This window comes from Scophthalmus maximus, chromosome 17 (assembly GCF_022379125.1).
Source record: "Scophthalmus maximus strain ysfricsl-2021 chromosome 17, ASM2237912v1, whole genome shotgun sequence".
In the NCBI taxonomy this organism is placed as follows: domain Eukaryota; kingdom Metazoa; phylum Chordata; class Actinopteri; order Pleuronectiformes; family Scophthalmidae; genus Scophthalmus; species Scophthalmus maximus.
The window spans coordinates 17592501-17616509 of record NC_061531.1 but is presented as its reverse complement, the minus strand read 5'-3'; the positions used below and the strand labels follow the sequence as shown (position 1 = coordinate 17616509).

The window sequence follows — 24009 nt, the reverse complement described above, 5'->3', positions numbered from 1 at the left end:
ATGTACAACAACTACAAGGGATGACAAGGTGTTCAAAGTGAAAACTGTTTGTTCTTTTCTCTTGGAGATGAGGACTAGTCATTAAATGAATTAATGTCAAGAGGATTTCCCTAAGATTTTGTGTGATATCAGTATATAATAATAATCTAGTGTTTTTCATACTGTCAAATTAAGTGTGTATATTCCAGAGTTTGTATGAAATTCCCAACTTGTGTTTTCTGAACGCATAAGAACACATAGATGGAATATTATATTGCAAAGACCATTTTGTATGATACATGATGTTCATTCAAAATTAAAAAAAAATAATAATAATTTCAATTTGGTTTCAGCAACAGGAGTCAATGGAGATTCACTGTTGATTAAATTGAGAGAATAGAAAGCCAGCAGCACCACAAACTGCATAATATAATGCAAAACGATAATTAAACCAACCTGAAATAGTTTCAACAAGACAACTGATCAGTAGAACTTCCCTGGAGGAGGATCCATCACAGGACTGTTACTTTAAGTTACAGCAGGTAGGTGTACCTAATAAACTGCCCACACAGTGAGCAGGTAACTGTAGTTGCCCTTCGGTTTCCTTCTGTCCCCAGTGGTCAAAGTGTTGTATTGCACGTTAGATTAAACAGCGACTGGAAGCAACGCACCTAGTAACCGGATCATGTTGAGCGGAATAAGAACGAGTTGTTGTGACGGAGGAGCACCGACAGGGGGTATAGCTCAGTGGTAGAGCATTTGACTGCAGATCAAGAGGTCCCCGGTTCAAATCCGGATGCCCCCTCTTTTATTATTATCCCCCCCCAGCATTTTACTTTTCGTGAAATATACTTTGTTTACAAGAAGAAAGTGGCTCATTAAATCGAATTGACTGCGGTTATTTAAAAATTAGGAAAGAGAACACTGCTCATGCCCCACTTTTCAAATAACTGAATCTACAAGCTGTAGTGTAAAAAAACCAAAAACTAAACTATATAATCTGCTGTGACGAAGAGCGTTTCCACATAACTCACATATTTTCCCTTCTAACTGTAACTGTGGGTGTGAAACTCAATAACAAGCTGCACAGCCTGAAAGAAAGAACATCAGATATGGACAACACACGCATCCAACGCATATTTCGCAATAATAACGTTTATTTTCTTCCCTTTTATCACAAAATGCACTCATTACAATATATACATTTTAAATATGACTTAGAATCATTAGCAGCTATAGCGCATTCCCCTGTTTGGGGGGGAATCGCTGTTATGTACAGTAGATTTTAGATTCAAGAGCAATGTTTGTTTGTGTTGCTAATAAATTACTGAATATATTTAGGTTCAATGAAACAGTCCTGTTGTTCTTTAGCATTAAACATATTTATATTGCAACGCTGCAGCCACTGGGGCGACAGTGAGTGGTTCAAACGCTGTTTTGTACACGATATGGAAGTACAGTAATATGAGGAAAGATTGCTGGATTACTAAAACATAATCAAACCACCGAGCCATTTTTTTCCTGGTATTTGGCTGGAGTTTGTTCACAGGCCCCTAAAATCATCCAGCTTTCTCTGTTGCTCCTCCGCCCTGACGGCCAGCCTCAGCCTCAGGGGGAGAAGGGAGGCGGGGCCTCCTTGGCAGGTAAAACACATTGTCCTGTACAGCAGGTGTGGTGACACGTAATCAACAGACAACATGGTCACAGTCCTCTGCCAGATAAAAAAACACTGTAAATGATAATCCCCACGCTCTGACCGGTGCAGCATCTTCAAGTGTAGCTCAGTTTCAGGAAGTTTGATCCACGGGACGGTGGCGTTTTCTTCTTCTTTTTTCAGTTTGCCACGACCCTTGACCTCATCCAGTCCAGACTGGCTGGTAGACTAGAGGAAAGAGAAAAAGCACTTTTAATTCTAGCACATGTCAGCATTAGGTATTTTGCTGTTGACTGTGTTAGTCAACCTCAAGGATTGACTCATGCACAAGAAAAAGAGAGTGTGAGGTGTGTGTGTGTGTGTGTGTGTGTGTGTGTGTGTGTGTGTGAGAGGTGTGTGTGAGGACTCACCCCTCTCCCGTCAGGGCGCAGCAGGCCTGGACGTGCCAGGAGTGTGTGGTGATGGAGTCCAGCGTGAGGCACTGGGAGATCTCCGCCGCCGTCATGGAGCCTTTCACGTCCTGCTTGTTGGCCAGAATGAGGACGGCCGCTCTGCGAAGGTCCTGCGTTCAAAAGAAGAGCGGATTGGGTTAACTTCTTGTATCTGTTTATGAAACCCCCGAAGCTGTCCCAGCATCCCCTTTGGTGAACTGAGAGCAGCGGCGTCAGCGGAAATATTTAAACACGCGTCAACGTGCTGACTCACACAGTCTAGGCTGAAACTTCCTCATTGCGTTGTGTCACGGGTCTGTAAACTGAGGGCGGGAGTGTCTATCTCAGACGTCACGGCATGATTACGAGACACGAGCAGTTTCACCCAATTGGAAAATGTTCACGTCAAGGCTGCGTTCAAACTTTTAATGTTCCATATTCAATACGTAGAGTGAAATCTGCTGTAACATGTTGTGGTGTAAAGAGAGTAATGGAAAGTAAAAAAAAGAAAGATATAATAATAGTAACTCTTCATCTTAACCTTATTTATGATATATAATAGTTGTTTACAACACATTTTAATGTAGCTCCAATGATATTTTAAGCATTCATTAATTGAATGTATTAAAAAAGTTATATTAGTATAATTAATATAATTTCATTTGAACTTATATTTATTTATTGATGTTATATATATTATAAAATTAACTCCCCCTAAAAAGCCTTTTAATAAAGTGTTTTAATGCAGTTGTAAGGAGTGTTAATCAATGTATTTGTCAATTATAACAAAATATATCTCCATGGGATAATTCATAATTATACTAAACATCAGTTCACACTTAAAATGCCCTTGTAGCTGCTTAAAGATACATTTTATTGTTTTTATTCCGTTTATGAATACTAAACGGGGGGAACTAAAAAGTTAAATGTTACCCATAACTGCTCCTATAAAGACATATTTTATATGGTAGTCTGTTTGTCGGTTTATTGTTTGCAGGATTACGCAAAAACTACTGTACCGGTTTCCACCGAATTTGGTGGATAACATTTTTTCGTGCGGATGCGGATTAACGGGCTGATCCAGGAATTTTCCCCTTTCTTTAAACTTTCATTCAAATTATGGCAAATAAATAATTTTTTCAGTCATCAGACCACTCTCCTGTGCCGAGTGCCATTCCGATTTCAAGTGTGTTTCACGATGCAGTCAGGATTCCCGGGGGTTCCGTACCTCGTGTGCCAGCATTTTGTGCAGCTCCTCTTTGGTCAGAGTCAGACGTTCGCGGTCGGTGCTGTCCACGACCAGAATCACGATCTGAGAGAGACAGAGAGAGAGAGAGAGAGCACAACAACACGGGTGAATTCATTACTAGCATTATCACACACTCAACTGATATCTCACGTTATCCACGTAACCGGTGAAGATGTCTGCTACAGACATCTGTATTAGAGTTTGATGATTATGTAACAGTGCTAAGTCACGGGCCTTATCAATGCAAGGGGCAGAGGGTGACATCAAGAAGCCACTGCATTGTAGGTCAATGTGCAATAATCCGGTGTGAACATTAATAATGCTTTCTGTTTCTGTCTTCACTTTTCAATATCACACTTCCCAGCAGCCAGTGCGATTTTTTGGGGGAACCCAAAAGCAAGACTTGGATAAAAGCAGTTTTTCTGACCTCTATGATCAACCTCTGACCCGTGCGATATGTTCAGTTCTAGATACTGTACAAGGAGCAGAGTTCAGTTAGCAATGATCCCCACCTCCGTGTTGCCGTAGTAGGAGAACCAGCTGGCTCGGAGGCTCTCCTGCCCTCCGATGTCCCACACCAAGAAGTGCGTGTTGCGCACGGTGATCTCCTCCACGTTGCTGCCAATGGTCGGCGACGTGAAGACGGCCTCCTTGGTCAGACTGCGGAGAGTCGGAAGGGGGGGGGGGGGGGGGGAGACATTTGCCATGAGACAGAGACAAGAGGCGGCGCGGACGGCCGCGTCACGGCGACAGAAAGAGGCCAGGTCCACTCACAACTGGTAGAGGATGGTCGTCTTCCCGGCGTTGTCCAAACCCACCACCACCACTTTGTGCTCTGCAGGGAGAGAGAAAAAACAGTGAGGGGAGATGTTGGTTTGTGTTTCCACAAGTCTCATCTGGAGGCTTGCACGAGTGAGAGTGCACGGGAGCACAAGACGCACAGAGATAAGACGGGGAACGGGGACGGTGGGGTCCTGAGCGGAATAACAATGGTGGTTACATCACCACATAGCAGTGATACCTGTGACACAAAGGCCCTCAAGTCAGTGGTGTCAGGCTTTTACTGTACGTCAGTCGGAACGAAAGGAAATGCATTTTTAAATAAGCTGATGAAAACACTAGAGTGCAGAGGAGGGAATTAACGTAACAGTCTTACTCTTAATGAAACGGCCATCAGAATAAAAATGAATGTCTTTTGATGAAGTGATAAAACTCCATGGGGAAAAATATAAACTTAACAGTCTAACTGTCACTGTACGTCAGTCAGAATAAAATGAACGTCTTTTAATAAAGTGATAAAACTTCACAGTCCTTGTTTTATGCTAAGTCCGTCAGCATAAAGGGAAATGTATTTTTATGAAAACATTAAAAAGGTTACAGTGGAGAATATTAACTTCACAGTCTTACTTTGACACTGTATGTCAGAATAAAAATAAATGTCTTTTAATAAAGTGATAAAACTCTATGGGGAAATATATAAACTTTAACAGTCTTTCTTTTACGCTAAGTCCGTCAGAATAGAAGGAAATGTATTTTTGATAAGTTGATAAAAAAAATTGACAGTCTTACTTACTACAGTAAATCAGCCTGACTATAGACACATGTATTATTATATTATCATATATACTAATATACAGTGAAAGCAATTAACATAATAGTACTTTTACTGAAAGTCCGTCAGAATAAAAGTAAATGTCTTTTAATAAAAAGTGATAAAAATAGTAAAAGTAGAATTTGTGACAGGCAACAGGAAAGAAACTGATCTTCCTTTTTATATTGTGTTTATTCTAATCATCTCATTTAGGATATTATACCCTAATAGACCTTAAGTACAAAGAAAACTGTTTGAAAGTGAAGGGAAAAGTGAGCAACGGTGTAGATCCGTCGTCTTACCTCTGTCACCGAACACCGTCATCATCTTGGTCAGCAGGAATCCCATGTCGAGCACCGTGTGCAGTGTACGAGGAGGCGAGGGGTGAATAATATTACTAGTACTGACGCGTTGAAGTACTCAGACTCCAGTACCTGACCCCAGCTGACTCACTGTACAACTCTGCACCCCTGCACCTACAAGTACAGCAGGGGGGCGGGGCCAGCAGCAGCCAATGGCAGCAGCAGCTGCGGCTCTTCCTGCTGCCACCGACCGGTTTGTGTGAGGTGTGTCCGGACTGTGGGAGGAACTTCAGCAAAAAAACACCCTGGTACTTTTCACTTCACTAAGTCACATGGGACAAAGGGGCATTGTAACGTGCTGCGTTCAGGCGCTGTGGGAAAAATCTGGATTGCTAGTAAACAACACTTTTTCTCAATAATCCCTGCACAAGAGTCTTTTTAGAAATCTTATTTCTAACACAGCTTTATAATTAGCCTGTTGCTTTGTGTTTATCTTATACGTGTTGAGTTTTTTTTTAAATTTTCATCATCATTTAATTTTAGATTTCATGTTTATTATCTCATCCTGTTAAGTGGGAAAAAAACAGAATAGAAATAAAGAAATATAAAGAAATAAAAAATGTCTACTGGGTACACAAACACACACACACACACACACACACACACACACACGCTCCACATTTGGACAGAGAAATGAAACAGTTTTCCTTCCTCCTTCTGCGTCGAGGGGAATTTATTATGAGCCAAAAGAAAGTAAAACTGGTATTCAAAGGATTCCTCTGGAGTTTCCCCTGAACAGTCCAGGTGCTTTCTAAAAGCACTAATGATAGTTAGAATAATAACAAGAATTTTACTGGAAGAAGAAAAAGAAGACGAAGGGGGAGAAGAAGAATATCCGTGTATTACAGTAAGGACTAAGTTGGGACGTTTTGGCTCCAACCCATGAAAGATTTGTTGTGGACTTAAGGGCCCAACAGAATAGAAAGTAGTTTTATATTCTCTCCAGGTATCACAAGGCTGCCTACATTTAAAGAAGTCTGGTCCCATTAAAACTCAGTTTGTGTCACTTTTGAAAATGACAGTAATCTGCAAACTGCAGACTTTGTTCAGCAACACTCTGAGATGTCATCTCGTCCCGTCGTGTGACATCTCGTCCACTGCAGATAAACCAGCGAGCTGCAGGCGATGAGGTGCAAGGCGAGAAATAACAACCACATCCTGGAATCTGTCGCGCGTCTTCGAAAAAATTAGGCAACGGTGAAGTGACACACCTCCGACTACATTTTCTCTTGACAGCGGGTTCTGTTGATCGGCATTTCACTGGAAGCCGACAATCTGGTCTTTGTTCATAATAATATAATATACTTTGTTCAAGCTCAAGAAGAGGAAAGAACTCCAAGTGTACACACGCACACATACCTACATTTTGCATCTTATAAATCAAATGACACGGTGGCGTGTTTTTTTTTTCTGATTCAATTTTTAATTAAAATACGAATTTATCCACAGATTAAAAATGAAAAGGCAGAAAAAGCAAAAATGCAGCTACAATCAGGCACCAATGATACATGTTATCTCATATTCTTTTCTCTTTTTTTCTTTAAACAATTGCGATAACGCAACAATAACATTATTTACTGATCATCATTTTTAATATCTATTTATTCGAGTGAAGACGGGGACGTTGATGGATTCTCCATAATAGATAACTGAGTGAGAGACCAAAAACTGATCCCCTCCCCCACGTGATACTCCTCTCACTACCTCACAAGAATTTCTTAAATAAAAATTTTAAAAAAGAAAAAGGAAAAATTGCAAAATGTCCACAGGAGAGAAAAAAAACAACAACAACAACACTAATTCAGTCAGAAATCAAGAATTGGTATTTTAATATCAGAAAAGCTAGCTGTTTGGGGTGGAAGTTGGGAGTGATTTAACACACACACACACACACACACACACACACACACACACGTATTCCCTATATAACCATTAGCCCTGAAAACAAGACGACGAAGCTGGTGCAAAGGAAACAAGATGAGCGGACAGCGTGGGGGCTATGCTGCTGCGGAGCGGCCACGGGACACGAAGACCCACACACACACACACACACACACACACACACACACACACACAGGTGCGTAACAACAGTTTGAGACGTCCCACCAGTGGCAGTGGTGGACATGGCTTGGTGAGACATTCCGGCACTTGTGATTGGAGTTTTCTTCTTGAATTAAGGGTGGTTGTTTTCTTTTGTTTAAGGTGGGAGTGACTAAGGCAGGACACTTCATTCACACGACCACTAATCGCATGTGCTGTGTAAGAAAAAACCAAGTGAGGACAAGTGAACACAGCAGGCGCCCTCAGCACACACACACACACACACACACACACAAGTAAGAAGAAGAAGGGGGTCAACAGGGATGGGAGGACTTGGGGGTCAGCGCGGAGGCTGAACCAGGTCGGGGTGTGGGGGGGGGGGGGGGGGGGGGGGGGGGGGGGGGGGGGGGGGGGGGGGGGGGGGGGGGGGTGTGGGGGGGGAGTAAACGTCTTTGGAGTGTTTTCTTTGTCGTAATCAAGCTGACACACGTTTTCTTGTTAAAGTATGGCAACTTCTCCACCAGCGGGGGGGGGGGGGGGGGGGGGTGTTAAGTTGTGTTTTTTTAAGGTCTGGGTGACAAGAAAGTTGGAGGTGAGAGACTCATAATTTCTGCATGTCAGTACCGGGAGGAAGAACCCTGAAATCCAAAGAAGCACAGAGTGAGATTTGAGGTGAAGAAGAAGAAGAAGAAGAACCCTGACACGGTACTTGCACGTACACACACTGGGGGACGGGACGGCGACTTGAGACCCTGTGTAAGACTGCAGAGGACGGACGAGGACGGACGGGGACGGGGACGGGCGACAGCTCTGCAGGCCGTCACACTCGGAGACTCACAGTCGTGCCGCTCACTGTCCTCGTGCTGTCAGTATAGAGATCCATGATATTCATGCAGTAATTAACGTAGGAAACAAAAAAAGAGGAAAAACCCAACCGACGACCGATATTATTTCTCTAAACATAAATAAATTTGAATTGCAAGAAGAAGTCGATGAGAAGGCGGCAGTTGATGTGTCCATTTACATTGTACATGGATGTAAACAGATTTATTTTTTCTTTAGCCTGACCCTGGCCCCCACATTTCAGTTTAGTCCTGAGCCCCAAATCTGAACCTCTGAACCTTTCGCCCCCCTCCCTCCGCCCTCAGTCCGTCCAGGAGCTCGCTTGCCTCCGCGGCACGACGTTCAGCGGATGTAGACGTCCCTCCCCCAGTCGTCCTGGTTCTTGTTGCGGCTCATGTTGGCCCCCGTGTCCACGGGGTCCTGGCAGTAGCGCTCCCTCAGCTTGGCCCGTCCGTGCGGCTGCGTCTGGCTCGGGATGGGCGGGTGGTTCAGGTTCTCCTGGTCCGGCTCGGCGCCCTCGTCCTCCCAGGACGCCTGTCGGCCGTGATGCTGCGCCAGGTGGAGGCGGCTGCCGGCGCTCCCCCGGTAGGGCTCGGGCTCCTCGTAGGGGTCGGTCTCGATGTCCATGCAGGAGTCGCCCGCCTCGGTGTAGGCCGAGTCCCGGCTGCCCTGGGTCTCGGAGTCGAAGGTGTCCTGCCGCGACAGGCCCCGGCCGCTGCCGCCCCGCAGCTGGCCACGGGAGGAGGGCGGGTACGTCTGCTGCTGCTGCAGCTGGGGCTTTCCTCCCAGGTCGGTCTGATAGTCGTGGAGAGTGCCGCTCCCACCGCACTCCGTCAGGGGCCCGTCGCGCTTCTGCTCGCCATGCACCAGGTACGGCCCCTGCAGCCAGCCACGGCCATGCCACACGCAAAAAACATGCAGAGACACAAACGGCAGAGCAAAGACCAAACTGTCAGTCATTAGGCAGCAGGGTTAGCAGGCAGGGTGTACAACACTGGACACACGCACACACACACATCTGGACTTTAAGAACCTGTGACACTGAAAGCATTAGTGTACATGAGCGCAGGTACAGGTGAAACTGGATTCGGCCTGGACACACACACACACACACACACACACACACACACACACGCACAGTTATTCCACAATTAGTCAAACAGATTAGTTTCATCATAGATCACAAAACCAACCTGCAAACCAGTTATTCAACAAGCCACAACCACTACAGCAGTGCCACCTACTGGCTGACTGACCTCATGGCAGAAAAAAACGAAAAAGCTGAAATATCACCATGGCTACCAAGTGATTACGTAATTAATCTTAACTCTGTGCACTATGTGATGTTCACACCGACACACAGAGCGCAAGATAATATCTAATCAATTTAATAATGACTTGTAAATAAAGAAATATTAATAAATCTGTTAGATTATGTTTGATTTATTGACTTCAGCCATTCGGTGCAGACCTCGTCACCTTATTGCCATAGTGTTAAAGGCTTCAATATCTTTGACAGTAATGGAGCTCATCATAACCGAAGAGCAGCCAGGAATAACTTGGGAATCAGAGACAGACTCTGATGAGTATTTCTTTTGCTGTCAAAGTTATTATAAAGCGAGAGTGGATCAAACTGGACAGAGAGTGTGTGTGTGTGTGTGTGTGTGTGTGTTAGCAACAGCAGCCTCCAGAAAACTCGAAGCATTTTCTGTTTGGAGGAGGCGGACATGACTTGGCTGTTTTCAGGGGCGGTACCATGGCAACACAGAGGAGGAGGACGGCGAAACTGGATTCAGCCTCGCAGAGAAGAAAAAAATAGTGGTGGATGGAAAAGGAGGCCAACTGAGCAGAAGAGGGCAGGGTGGGGGGCAGCAGATATCGTTTTACTCTTGAATACAGTGAAACGGGGGGGGGGGGGGGGGGGGGGGGGGGGGGGGGGGGGGGGGTATCAGTTCATCTTCAGGTCCAGTGTGGTTTGAGTTGATCTGCTCACACACTTCTAAGAAACAGACTACGCCATTTTACATTGTAGGTGTCGTGAAACTGGCTGCTCGTGTGTGTGGGCTCCTTATCAAACTCACGTGTGTGTGTGTGTGTGTGTGTGTGTGTGTTAATTGTTGAATATATGTGTGTGAACGTGTGCGTCCGTGTTGCGTTTCTATGTGCAGCATCAACATCCCGCCTTCAGGGTAGCGAGAGCCGGCTGCTGGGTCTGGACTTCAGAGCGCGTGCTCCTCCACTTTGGCCACGGCACCGTCCATGTCGGGCCACAGATCCATGTTCCTGCGCAGGGAGGTGAGCACCTGTACCTGCAGGTTGGAGACGGGCTCGGGGGAGGAGGCCAGCGCCGCCGTGGCCATGGTGCGGTTGAGCAGCGGGTTGGGCGGGTTGCTGCTGGGCGGGTGCGTCGCCTTCCAGTAGGCCTCCAGGTAGTCGGCCAGGTGCTCGCAGGCGTCCTCCAGCTGGTTCTCGTCCAGGATGATGTCGAACAGCTCCTGCGTGACAACACAGAACCAAGAGGGATTCTTCTTCGTGTTGTTGTAGGAGGTGATTTGTCTCGAGATCGACGGTGAACGAGGCAAAACTCACGGGTGGACACTGAACCAGCTTGTCGGCTGCCACCACCTGCACATTGAGGTGTTTAGCCTGAGACTTCCCCCGGGATTTGATGAGTCTCTGGAGAACCTGCGGGGAGAAACACAACACAGCGTCGCCCAGGATGACACTCATGCCCACAAGCTGCTGCAGTTGTATCCTGACTATGAAGAAGAGAAGAACAAACAGACTATCTATCATGAGGATCATTTTTTTTCTAACCCTATTGCGCAACAGTCGGTGGCGGTAATGTAATTACACAAAGTCCACAAAGGGATGTTTTTGTTGAACGTAACCCATAACCTTTTGGCCAATCACAAGAAAAAACAACGGGGGGGCACCGTCGCCTGTTCGCCGTACCTTGGGCGAGGCTATTTTGATGTAGACGATGATGGGAGCGAGGGAGGTCTTGGCCAGCTGGGAGGGCTGGTTGATGGTGTCCGCGTCCAGGGCGACCAGCTGGAGGGTGCGGGCCAGCTCGAAGATGCGCTCGATCTCACTCTGCACCTCCGCTGAAGAGACAGGACACGCACAGGTGGAAGAATACAGCGGAAAACCATTACTTTCAACGCCACATCGGCCGCGCGTCCTGTTTCACTTTGTGAACGTAAGTACATCATAACAGACATGTTAGTACTCAATCATTCATGTCCCCCCCCCCCCACAAACACACTTCCACCAAGCGTTAAATGAGTTCCATTTTTTACGCACAAGGCTAAATGGAGCAGTGCGGCATTCCTCATTCTGTGGCAACCTCCCGACATTCAGGATGTGTGTTTTCGAAGGTGCGCTTGAGAATGAGATGCCTGTGGCACTTGGAATAACTAATAATAATCAAAATAATAGTAATAATGATAAGAAAGGGGGCACAATTTTTTTCCCGCCATGTAAACACAACGACAGAAAAGCCAAACAAAAGAAAACCAACCCCTCCTCAAACCAAATGCAGTGGGACATTAGTCTCTGTTAGCCGCTGATGAGCACGCTGGCGATTATTCCATCGAGCCGGGGGTTTTTTTGTTTTCAGTGTTCCTCAACAACAGCACAGAGCTCCTTCCGCTTTGTCAGCCTGTCCACGTGTATGGAGGGAGACGGAGACAGAGATGGAGGGGGGGGGGGGGAGTAAAAGCACAACGCTCCGCGCCCCGTCTCGCCAAACCGCGGCACCTCTGCCAACCCGGCAGCGGAGAGCGAGAGCGGCGGCGAGGCAGCGTGCAGAGGAGCGGGGTCGCCATTGACTTGGACTCGACTCGGAGAGGAACTCGACGCCCCCGCCGCGGCTAAGAATATAAGTTTTTGAGGCGAGCTGCAGCTACTACAGGGGGCTATTCTCGGCTGTGATTGCAGGTGTACAGTCAAGGTGAAGCGCCGCGGAGCAGCGCGGGTCACTCCGGCACAAAGCCTCCGCGCCTCGCCCTCCCACGGATCTGCTCCCGCTTGGGTTTGTCGACGAGCGTTTCTCTTCTACGCTCGAGGGACTACGGGCTGTCACACGGAATCTGTGAGGAACAGAGAAACCCCGACAGACACAGCAGACGGGCGGACAAACGCCGTGTGAGCGGATGATGAGTACGGTGAGAAGAGGAGGAGGTGGGGAGGACGGAAAGCATACGTACCCAGTACGTCTGGATCAAGAGAGGGCGGAGGAGGAGGAGGAGGAGGATGAGCGGCGGTGGAGAAAAGGGGGGAGGATGGGTAAAGGGCAGGAAGGACAGGATGAAAAGAGAAAGGAGGCCGGATCAGACTCAAGGCAGCGAGAGCGAGTATAAAAAAGGGAGCAAGTCGACACGTTCAGGTGATTGGATGAAGAACATTTGACGCTCTGTCCAACCTGATCAACTCGGAACTGGACGTTGGTTCGAGTTCGCACAGAAATCCACTGTCCCGTCGTCCGATCTGAATTTGGCCGCTCGATCATTTGAGCAACTCGAATTCACATGATTTGAATTTTAACAACTCGAATTGTTTGATTATGAATTTGTGGGAATTCTGAGGCAAAGATACATAAGTTCCAAATGCCGGAACAATTCAGTAGCAGAAATTCAGAATTAAATTAAAATTACATTTCAAATTCTGGTGGGACAGATTTGCTTCCACGTGAAACCAAGAATGAACAACAACAACAACAACCCTTTATGGCCAGTTTGCATACTGTTTACTACTGTTTTCTATGTCCTGTGGGAAGCTGCAAAGTATCAAGAGACAAACTTCTTTGCTTTCTGTCTTCTGCGATAAATTAAAGAACATCACCCGCTCGTGCTTTAACTACTGCACCTGCCCATCTATCGGGAAACACACTCAAAGCAATAAAAGGTATGAAACAAACAGAGAAAAGGATGAATGTGCAGCAACACGACAGAGATGAGGAACAGAAATGGGGGTTTTTTCCGACCGCCTGACCCAATATTCTCTTCATCATACGTTAAACAAGACGGATGACGTGTGTTGCCTCACCCAGGCTGGAGCGGGTGCTGGAGCGCTCGATGATGGTGTGTTTGCTGGGGTTGTTGAGGACCGAGCGCTTGGCCAGGGAGATGTCCGCCGTCACCCGCGTGATGGATATCCTGAAACGGCCCAGACGAGTCAGCGAGCGCACCGGCTCAACAGAGAAAGGGAATGTTATACCCGCGGCGCTGCGGAGGCTCGCTCTTACCTGCCCTCGAACTTGTGTTTCAGAAAGTCAAAGAGCGCTTTCTGCATCATGTCCGTCACCTGGAGACGAAGGGCCAGGCATGAGACAACAACAGACAATGGCAGTGAAATAAGATTTATATATATTTATATTTATATATATATATATATATATCAAACTGTCCTCTCACCTCGTAGCCTTTGAGTGACGGCCCGACTAGGATGATGGGTCTCATGGAGGGAACCACGTCATAGGGGGGGACGTGCTCCATCTGACCGAGGAAAAGGGAAAAGGCCGCCGTTAGTCACGTCGCCATGTTTGTGTTGTTTAAACGTTACCCACTACAGATCTACAGTCGGACCCCCCCCCGCCCCCGCCCCCCCGTCTTCCTTGGGCTCCCTGATGGATGGAATGGTGAGTTTCATTCAGACGTCTTTATCGACTGCCCCGTGAACGTTGGGAGGCCGAGGCGCGGGGTCAATTCCTCACTGGAAGCACTCGCCCTTTTCTTTTTCTTATTCTGCAGCCTCACATAATTAAAGTGTCCATAATTAGACCAGACGCCTGGATGTCCGGGGGGGGGGGCGCACTCGGGATTGCGCTGCCGCTCTGACGCGAACGTGTCTCTTTTTTTAGGTGAATAAGAATCACACACACACACACACACACACACACACACACACACACACACACACACACACACTGCAAAGCAGTAAGTTTTTCTCCATTTTTCAATCCACAAATCTTTATTGAAACCATTTACACTTAACAGTGAATAACATGTACCCTGCTGTTAACCTGGATTTGTGCTAAATCAGTTTTATTTATCTTTCGTTCATGAAATTTATTATTATTTTTATTATTAGTAGTATTATTATTAGTATTATTATGTTTGCTGCCATCTTTCAATACTCCCAATAAACATAGATATATTTCAAATAGAAACTGAATATAATTGTCACTATAAAAAAACATTACCGTTACCGACAGTTGCTTTCCTCAATCCGTGTACACAAAAAATGGAGAAACCTACTGTATAGCTGACACTGAGACTTACACAGAACACCCACACACACACACACTCAACACACACACACACACACACAAGCACCATCCATGTTGTGGCATATGAACTTTTGGCTCATCTGTACATTATGAATCATGACAGGAGTGATTCATCCATAAGGACTCCATAAGCACCTGTCCTTTGTAGAGACCGACTGCCATTCACACATCCTATATACACTGACACACTGTGAAATTGGATATATATTTTTATATTTGAGTCTTTGCAGCCCTGTATTCCGAGCACGCCCCCTCCTCTGCGTGTGCGGTACAGCACTCGAGGCAGGATACAGAGCTCGAGTGCCCCGTTCCACTACATTACGTTACGTAAAGCGGAGCAAGCGGAAAGCTCGTTTCACCTCATTTGTATTCACCGACGCCAAAAATACATATTTTAAAAGTTTCCAAATGGCCCTCGTCTCCGAAGGGGGGCAGAGATTGGAGCCGAGCTGAACATGACAATGGAGCTGTGCGCAGGTACAGTACGATACGCGTACGATGATATAATATAGTGCTAGATGTTCATTCTGTATCGCCAGTTATTGTCTGTCTATACAAAATACCAGTGTCAAGATATTTGGGCAAAGATTTTCTAATATAGAGAACGTAATTTCTTTCAAAGCTTTAAATTAAAAAAAGTAAAATAAAAACAAAATAAACATTTAATTTAAAGGGATAATATTGGTTTAAGTTTTAAAAATGCAATTTTAAATGAAAGTCTTTGAAATATTGCCTGGACAATGCAGCAAATCTTTTCCTAATCCAGGATTTATTGTCTCTCTTCCCAGATGAATGATTATCAAAATTTCTAAAATAGATTTTTACAATACTCCCTTTGATTCAGGTAAAATAAAAATCAAAAAAAGATTTGTCCCAATAGAACATGATTTTTTAACATATCTGTATTTACATAATGCTTTGATTATTGCGCTGATCAAAAAACAAAACAGATTGCAGTCGACCGTCACTCAAATCATCCGTCGTAAATGGCGATGAACGCGCGTCAGGACGCGTCAGTGTTCCTGTTACACCCGGACCAACAGGGTCCGTGACGGATCTGCACCTGCGTCTTCACACTAACAGCTGTGATACGAGCTCTCGGGGGAAAAACGGTTTCCATGAAAACGAGGCCGACTTCTTTCCACCCCCAAGAAGCAACGTGTGAGACAACAGACGAGATGAGGAGACAGGAAGTTGAAATGTCGAGGGGTTAGTCTTCACTCACCGACTTCTGTTTCTGTTTAGCCGGGCCACCTGCGGTATCAGTATCATCCACAAAGACAAAAGCCAGGAGACAAAACACAAGAGCACATTCGGTTATTGACAGGTTAGGTTTGGGGAGGGAGGGCGGGCGGCCGGGCGGCTGAGGAGCGGAGCTGGTTATTGATTAAAAAACAGAGTTTAATACTGCCGGCATTCGCTGTGGCTTCATTTCTAAAATAGATTCAGGCTGATATGACGAGCACAGGGACGAGCATCCAAACATACCTCAGCGGGACCATGGCGACGGGAGCCCCGGAGGGCCAAACAGGGTTAAAGGTTCGGGACGGTTCGGTTGTGAGTTAGTGAGAGAGGAAGGGGAGATTAGACCTGACCACATCTCGGGGGACAGTATAGGGGGACAAAATGCAGGAGGGAGGTATGTGGGGGCGGGGGGGGGGGGGGGGGGGGGGTCGCCTGGCCGGGTGAGCGACGTGTCCTGGGGCCCCCTAATGTTACCTTCTTAAAGAAGGGCAGTCGGTGGGCGTTGGCCTGAGGGGATGTGACGCTGCCTGATATGCCCTTGGCGGAGCGAGGGTCACCCTGGGACTCAGGGGGCTCCTCGGCATCCAGGTCGAGGGGGTCGACGTCAAAGGTCACAGTGGACGAGTCCACGTGAGCTGGTGAGGAGCGGGGGGGGCGGGCGGTGCAGAGGGAGAGAGAGAGAGAGAGAGAGAGAAGGAGGAGGAGGAGAGAGGAAAGAGAGCACGGCAAGGTGAAGCAGAAGAGAGTGGAGAGGATAAGAAGAGGAGACAAAGAAAATGTAAAAAAAAAAAAGGGTAAATAGAAGAAAGAATGTGAGCAGCATGGAGGAAACTGCAAGAGATGACACGCACACACACACACACACACACACACACACTAAGATTGGGGGGGAAAAAAGATGACACAGTATGATCTGAACTGGAAAGAGCATTGACAAGAGATTCAAAAAGGAACAACGTTACAGTAGATTGGTCATGAAGCAGGACGCGGATGTGGGGGGGGCGGGGGGGGCGGGGGGGTACAGTAATGTGAACAGCAGAGGAGAGAGTGAATTCACTGCGACGGGGAAAAGCAACAAAACCTGAAGTGTAGTTGTGAAAGATCAGCTGGGTCGAGGAGGAGGAGGAGGAGCGGCTGCAGAGGAAAACTGAAGAGAAAGTCGGAGGAAGTTCGGAAAAGAAGGAGTGAAGACGAGAGGAGGGGGAAAAAGACCACGGCTGGGAATCAAGTGTGTGTCGGCATTATTGTTGTCGGTGATGCTGCAGGTGTGGTTGGTTCGGGGAGGGATGGACAGGGCCTAGAGGATGGATATTACTTTTAGGATTGTACAGTAAAGATGTAGTCAGCTTAGCACACAGACTTGGAAACGGGGTTAACAGCAACAGAACACCTTTAAAACTTTACTGATTAACTTGTTGTATCACATCTGACCAATTACTTAAAATCCGAATAGCTCACGTAAAAGTCAGTTTTGTACAGATCAACAAAGGTAATCTGTCAATCACTGAGGTGCTGGTAGGACGATCGTGTTACCAGGCTAGCAGTTTCCCTTCATTTTCAGTCTTTGTGCTAAGCTAAGCTAACTGGCTGTCGCGATGCGAGCGTGGCGACGATCGACCGTCTCATCCAACTCCGTCACCGGGAGACGCTCAACGTGTGTTTTCTCAAAATGTCGGCCTTTTTTTTGCTTTAAGTCCGATCAGCCACTTATTAATATGCGAGGTGCGTTAGGATCAGAAGTGTTGAGTTTGGGCTCAGTGGCTTTTGCTTGACAAGCGACTCTCCGTTGAAAAGTCATTGGAGACTTGTTTATCTTTGCACTTCCCTCTCTCCCGCACGAGGCGGGCGCACGCTTATCAAGTTCAATGAGTGCGGCGCATTCTCGGCTCTATTTCAGTCCCGACGGACCCTCTCAAGACCTCGCTCACTCTCACACGTCGAGCCGCCGAGAGCGCCGCGTGATTCATCCTCGCCGTCGTCGTCGTCGACGACTAACTAGCCAATTAAAAATCTTCATCTAAATAGCAGCCTGTGTCATCTCGCCCTCGCTCTGACAGGATTGCACGAGCGCCCGCACGTACCCACACACACACACACACACACACACACACACACACACACACACACACACAACACCCCGTGACCTCACCTGTACCAGGTGGGGTGGGCCTGCGGGTTCCCGTGGCAACGTCCAGACTGGAGCTTCCTCCAGATTTGCTGTGATGGGGAAAAACATGCACAAATTACCACTGGGTGAAAGAAAGATGTGGCACCTTCACAATACTGAACACATGCTGCTCGTTATCTTTGAATTTTTTATTTAATTTTTTACGAATTTATAGGTTGTATAAACCCATAATTTATGCCCCAAGCAAGAAATAGTTTTTTGTCTTTCTGCCAGAGCACAGCGATTATCATAATCTAGTAAATTAGGTGCTGTTGTGACCTTTCCGGTGATAAAAATTAGAAGAAAAATTGCCGATTATGTGCTGGAGTTCATCTTAAGTAGTTAAGAATATAAGATTTGAAAAAAAATCTTTTTCAAAACTACAATCTGTGTTCTTAATACAGCTATGAATAATCAAAAATCAACAGACACATTCAATTCAATTCAATTTGGAGTGACTCGTGCAGTGTTATCTGTTTTCTGACTTTTTACATTGCCACGAAGTGCGAGTCAGGTTTGACCCGTTTAAAAATATATATATATGGTTGTTTCTGTGCCTTCAGTGTTCGCCTTCCCTTCTTTTTCTCCACGGTTACCTGGAGCTGAGTCGGTTCTGTCTCATCCGTTGCTCCTGCAGCAGACGGGTGTTCTCCAGCTTCACCGGGCTGGGGATGAAGCCCACCTCGCAGCCTTCCTTCACCAGACGCCCGATCCACCAGTCGTTGTTGTACTTCTGCGTCGAGAAGGACACACACACAGACAGACATCAGTAACCGAATGATGCACCGGCCATTTCCTGCCCACACACACACACACACACACACACACACACACACACACACACACACACACACACACGAAACGTCACACGAAGTAATTATTAGGGAGTATTGAGAAAATTAGAGTGCTGCTTTCATTCACTTAATTCTTTTAACCTTTATCGTCCAAGTTTGAATCACAGAATCTGCTAACTCCCACTAAAAGGCCTGGGTGAGCTCTTTTTAAACATGATCCCTCACTGGCTTCCCACCGACCAATCAGTGAAGGCCTTTTTATCTCGGTTATGTTTTTTTATGTTTCAATTATCAGCAGGACTCTGCAAAAAGTACTAAACCGATTTGCCCCAAACTTGGTGGAAAGATGGGGCATGGGTCAGGGGAGAGCCCATTTCATCTTGGTGCAGATTGCATTTCCTCAACACTGTGAGAGAGGGCTTTCGATCCACATTGTGATATGGATCTGGTGAAATTTGGGGATTCATTTTTTCCTTTACAACATCCAGACAGCGTCAGTTTAACTATGTGCAAAATGCACAAATGTATCAAAAGAAATCCTCCTGTCCCTCATGTTTGGCCGTGCATTGTGTTGCAGCTGAATTTCTGGGAAGTTCAAACCTCTTTGATGTGCAGGAAGTCTTTGGCCTCGAAGGATATGGCCATGCCCTGCACGGGGACGTCGTCGCTGGGGCCGGGGTTGTAGCCGACATTTGTCCGCACAGCAAACGCCACTGGTTTGGTCTGAGGGCGGCGACGGAGAAGACGGACGATTGGTGAGAGGGACCCAGGACAAAAAGACACCGCTGTGAACATTGTGCCACAATTGTGTCCGCAACAGTTGTTCTCTGACCTTCGCCTTCTCGAGTGTGGCGAGGGCCTGTCTGTCGGCCTCCTTCCTCAGGGCCTCGGGGTCCTCCTCCAGGGACACGTCCGAGTCCGACGGCCGGCTGGTGTAGGAGTCCGCGGAGCCCTGGAACGCACAGCGAGATCATTGAGGAGGGACAACAGCGCACCACAGGTTCATCAGTCGAACCCTTGGAGCGGAACAAAAGGAGTCGACCGCTCGAACTCGGCGCTGCCGTCTGAACTTGAGACCTGTTTGTGCATCTTCAGGTGTTCCCGACCATCTCCTGTCCCGCCCGCCTCGACCTACCAAGACGGAGAAGCTGCGGCTCTGCCTCTTTGCGAATATGTTTTGAGGTCAAGACGCCGAGACGCAGCCTACGTGCGGCGGACACAGAAGGGGCCCCGGGCCCCTTCATATGGCATGAAAGCTGACTCTTGTGTAACCGGAGGTGGGGACGATGCATGACATAACAGGTCGGCGTTCCCAGCGCGGCTCCGGCGAGGCCCGAGGTGTTGGATCCGTGCGCACAGGTACGGCGGAGTCAGTGTGTGGGTGTGTCAAGTGGAGACAGAGAGGTCTGTTTATGACATGGACGATGAGCGTATGAAATTCTCATGGAGTGGCTACGGCTCCCATCACATCCACCGCTCATGCACGGTAACGCGACTCTCTCCCCCCGTCCAGAAACCCAGAGCACAATAAAAACCCGAGGCTCCTGTGAGCGCGTGGCGTCGGCCCCTGTACTGTAACTGTAACCGAGAGAGAGAGAGAGAGAGAGAGAGAGAGAGAGAGAGAGCGAGAGAGAGCGAGAGAGAGCGAGAGAGAGAGCGAGCGCTGCGGCCGGAACTTCTGGAGTGTTTGAGTGTTCAATTTATATAACAATCCCACTTGTTTCTCTTCTCGCTGCGTTTTATTTTCTCCCTCTCTTGGAGCTCGACAGGCGGCCTGGCGCTCTTTTTTTGCAGGAGGTGCCGACAGGAATGGGGACAGCTGAATGTGGCAGGCAGAAGAAGTGAGTCACTAGGTGTGGGCTTTTTTAAAATAGAGGTGAGAAGACGCAAAGATGACACACAACCATGTGTGATGATGACGAGGGAGAAACTCCCTGAGCGCGCGTCGGGCGGAACAACGCGCTCCCGGAGTCTCTGGGTATTTGTCTGAAAGGGATGTGAATATGGATGAGAACGTAAATCCCCCCCCCCCGGTTTCTCTACTGATGTCAAAATGATAAATGTTTTACCTCACTGTGTACTTTTTTTAAAAAACAAAACGTGAATACAGATGAAAATACAAAAATGCTAGGTGGAATTCCTCAAACACAAACTTTAATCCAGAACATGTCATGAGGACATGAGTTGACCTCGCAGGTGAAACACAGGCCGTGTGTGTGATTAACGCCCCCCCCCCCCGTGTTTCTTTTGGATTCGCCCTCCGCCCGTCTTCTCTGCGTGATTCTAAGTGAATCGACAAACACAGATGTTGATCGCGGCTCCGCCACCTGTCGCGCCGAGGCGCTCGGTGACTTGGCAACAGAGCGGCGGCAGAAGACACTCCCTGTTGCCAAGGCGATTGGTCTCGCTACTTCCTCCCCGCATCCTCCTGGGGCATTCACGGAAAAACCGCCTCTCCGCTTCCCGTTTCATTTACTCAGTCTCCCGCGTGTGCGCCTGGCTCCCTCTCAAGCGGGAGGGAAGGATGCTGCGGTTGCCCCCCGCACACACACACAGGGGCGCATCCCAATATCCAGGACCAACTGGTCGAACCATGACAGGATTACCACGGGAATGTATTTTCATTCAAGTTTAAAAAAGCCACAATGACATCTGAAACAAGTTGGGAGCGACCCGGTGATGCAGCAAGATACAGAGTGAAGCGAGAGCGGGAGGGAGAGGAGATGACTACTGTATGTGTGTGTGTGTGTGTAATACACACATATATTTGTGTGTGGACAAATGCAAATGTGTGTCTGAGTCACTCTTACGCTTGATTCACATCACACACACACACAGAAAGAAGCAGAAGGAGAGGCAGGGGAACGAGGGCATGGAGAGGGAGAGGTGGACACGCGAAGAAAACAAAAAGTGAGCTGAAGTAATGAAGGTAATGGAATCGGGAGTGAGGTCGGGACGGCAAAAGACAAGTGCTTTTGAATAATGAGGTTTGAAAAGAGTCGCCCTGCGGCGAGCGAACGAGTCAACGCCGGTTCTTCAGATGCCTTTTGTACAAATACGAAATTATTTTAGAAAAAGGACAAAAGGGGAGAAGCTGGAGGCGGTGAGGCGGATTTCTGCTTTTGGAATCTGCCTAAAGCTTACTGAAGAGTGCACTTGTTATTAATATCGTGCCAGTATAATGCTCATTTGTCCTTTCTTTCAAAAACATCTTTAGAGAACTAAAGAAACGAATGTGTCTCACAGGAGAAGATGTGCAGACGTAGAAACGAGAGGCTTCTTCACGAAGGACAGACTTCCTGTCTGGAGCTCACGGCCGGTGGCTGTAAATGGCCATATTCCTTTTTTCTGTTTTTTTCCTGTCACAGCAGCGTCATGGCAACCAACTGGGTGTGTGTGTGTGTGTGTAGATGACCAGAAAGATGAGTCATGGACTGAGCTCACCAGAAATACCCATTTTCACAAACAGGCACGGATCGAGAATCCAATTAACAAGTTCCTTCATCATTTTCTGGGGAATAAAATCCCAGAAATTACACTGCCAGTAAACCGATCAACATCTAATTGGTAGAATATACACATGTTCCTCATCTACCAAAATGTGTCAGAAAACTAAACAATAAAACATATTTCCATGAAACTCGGGACAAAGTGGCGGATCCAGGGAACTTTAAAAAAAAAAAAATCACTTTCTGAGATTTCTTTTTTGCCAATTTCCCAGGGGGAACATTTTCATGGATCTCGATGAAATAAAATTTGGCATATTTCATTTGACTGATGATCGGCGGGTGTGTGAGAACTGGTGCAGCTTGACTGAATTTAAAAATAAGGAGACTGTGTCGGGCATTGGTGGAGGTGTGTGTGTGTGTGTGTGTGTGTGTGTGTGTGTGTGTGTGTGTGTGTGTGTCAACACGAGAACATTGCTGCTGAAATGAGAAATGACATTTTAAAAAAGTTGGTTGTCTTAAAGATTTTATACTTGATATTAGATTTGACAGAGATCATTAGACAGAAGGTTCAATGAAGAATGTATTTTTAAGCATCTGTTTTGGCTTCGTGCTGTTGGTCACACAAGCAACTTCCCCAGTGTCACTAAATAATCACAATCAGTAGTGAAAAGAATTGTTATTTGCAGCCACAATATAACGTAAACAAACAGACGAAAGATGCAAAAGACAAACTTCCTATTGGGTTCAATTTGGACGCCGGAATTTTGTAAATCGATATCGCCGCTTGCGTAAATAATTTGGTTGTCTCTAAATATTTGATCAGCAGAAAGATAATGAACGACAATTATGATAATCAGCTGATTGTTCCGGTTGTTTATCGAGCCAGAATACAAATGTACAGTTAGTATAAATGACATGATAATATTGAATCCCCTCAAACGATCAGCCCCGCAGACGCAGCAACAGACAACGTGTATGTTCCCCGTTGTCCTGTCCGGGACAGGGGGAGCCAGCAGTGACAGAAGTCCCCCCCCCCCCCGGAAAATGGCCACAGTGGCGGGACGGCCGAGAGTCGGTGCACATATTCCGCAGCGAAGGCAACCGGCGGGACTGGAAGTCTAATTAAAAACACAGCGCCTTTCCAGCAGCTGTGGCCCGGCCCAAAATGGAATCGCACAGTGCAGCGAGAAGAGGGGGAGCGGAGACAGAGACGTGGACTCTATCGGGACAACATGGGCAGTGGTGCTATAATCGCCTGTCATACCTCAGAGCAAAAGTGTCTGCTGAACTTTTCAAAAGTCCAAACTTGGAACTCTCACACACACAGACACATACACACAGACACAGAGACAGAGACACACACACACACACACACACACAGCCGAGGGAAGAAGTCGCAGACCGACCCCAGATTCCAGGTTCACAGGCAGACGCAGGCAAAAAAGGGAGTCGCACGGACTTTGTGGATTTCATCCAGATGGTTCTTACCACGAGGGGCCTCTGAATCCGCTCGGTCCTCTCCATACTTCCTTTGCCTCGCTCACCCTCACCACGGCAAACCACGGAGGCAGCGCCGGGGTCCCCAGGCAGAGCTACGTGTGTGTGTGTGTGTGTGTGTGAGTGTGAGTGTGTGTGAGAGAGTTAGTGGCTACTAGTGTGAGTATCTGCCCGTTAGTCTGACAAGTGCATAAGTGTACGTGTGTGTGTGTGTGTGTGTGTGTTTGTAAGTGTGTGTGCGCGTGTGTGTGTGTGTATGATAAGAGAGAAAGCCAGGAAAGAGTGCCGTATGTGTGAAACTAGGAGAGCGCTCAATTCACCTCCAACCCCTCCACCCACCCACCCACCTCAACAGCCCAGAGGAACGTGAACCTTGTGTAGAGGAAGGGAGCCGGAGCCGGCCGGGGGCTCGGGTT

At 47.2% G+C, this 24009-nt stretch overlaps 2 protein-coding genes and 1 non-coding gene across 9 annotated transcripts in view; 1 reads left to right on the top strand and 2 right to left on the bottom strand.

Annotated features, from left to right (window-relative positions):
* The first annotated feature begins 712 nt into the window (after nucleotides 1-712).
* trnac-gca lies at nucleotides 713-784 on the top strand. The gene has a single exon. It is a non-coding gene; the product is annotated as a tRNA-Cys (tRNA).
* Nucleotides 785-1113: 329 nt separating this feature from the next.
* Nucleotides 1114-5375, bottom strand: arl5c (ADP-ribosylation factor-like 5C). The gene is made up of 6 exons (XM_035616275.2): nucleotides 5207-5375; nucleotides 4088-4148; nucleotides 3826-3973; nucleotides 3293-3376; nucleotides 2044-2195; nucleotides 1114-1861 (listed from the first exon to the last, which is right to left on the bottom strand). The coding sequence occupies exons 1-6, from the start codon at nucleotides 5250-5252 to the stop codon at nucleotides 1813-1815; spliced, it is 540 nt and encodes a 179-aa protein (XP_035472168.2). The 5' UTR covers nucleotides 5253-5375; the 3' UTR covers nucleotides 1114-1812.
* A 1691-nt stretch (nucleotides 5376-7066) lies between these two features.
* Nucleotides 7067-24009, bottom strand: part of cacnb1 (calcium channel, voltage-dependent, beta 1 subunit) — a 27424-nt gene continuing 10481 nt past the window's right edge. The window contains exons 1-14 of one of the 7 annotated variants that reach the window (XM_035614183.2): nucleotides 23585-23931; nucleotides 19480-19599; nucleotides 19248-19370; nucleotides 18450-18586; nucleotides 17836-17903; nucleotides 16161-16321; nucleotides 13567-13647; nucleotides 13398-13456; nucleotides 13199-13308; nucleotides 12361-12369; nucleotides 11105-11256; nucleotides 10739-10834; nucleotides 10459-10644; nucleotides 7067-9028 (exon numbers count right to left, since the gene is read on the bottom strand). In XM_035614183.2, coding sequence (XP_035470076.1) covers nucleotides 8492-9028; nucleotides 10459-10644; nucleotides 10739-10834; nucleotides 11105-11256; nucleotides 12361-12369; nucleotides 13199-13308; nucleotides 13398-13456; nucleotides 13567-13647; nucleotides 16161-16321; nucleotides 17836-17903; nucleotides 18450-18586; nucleotides 19248-19370; nucleotides 19480-19599; nucleotides 23585-23620 — 1875 coding nt within the window. In that variant the 5' untranslated portion in view covers nucleotides 23621-23931 and the 3' untranslated portion in view covers nucleotides 7067-8491. Of the gene's footprint in view, nucleotides 9029-9576; nucleotides 10645-10738; nucleotides 10835-11104; nucleotides 11257-12360; nucleotides 12370-13198; nucleotides 13309-13397; nucleotides 13457-13566; nucleotides 13648-15666; nucleotides 15696-16160; nucleotides 16322-17835; nucleotides 17904-18449; nucleotides 18587-19247; nucleotides 19371-19479; nucleotides 19600-23584; nucleotides 23933-24009 lie in introns of those variants that run through there. The other 6 variants (XM_035614182.2, XM_035614179.2, XM_035614184.2 and 3 more) reach the window with 6 other exon arrangements.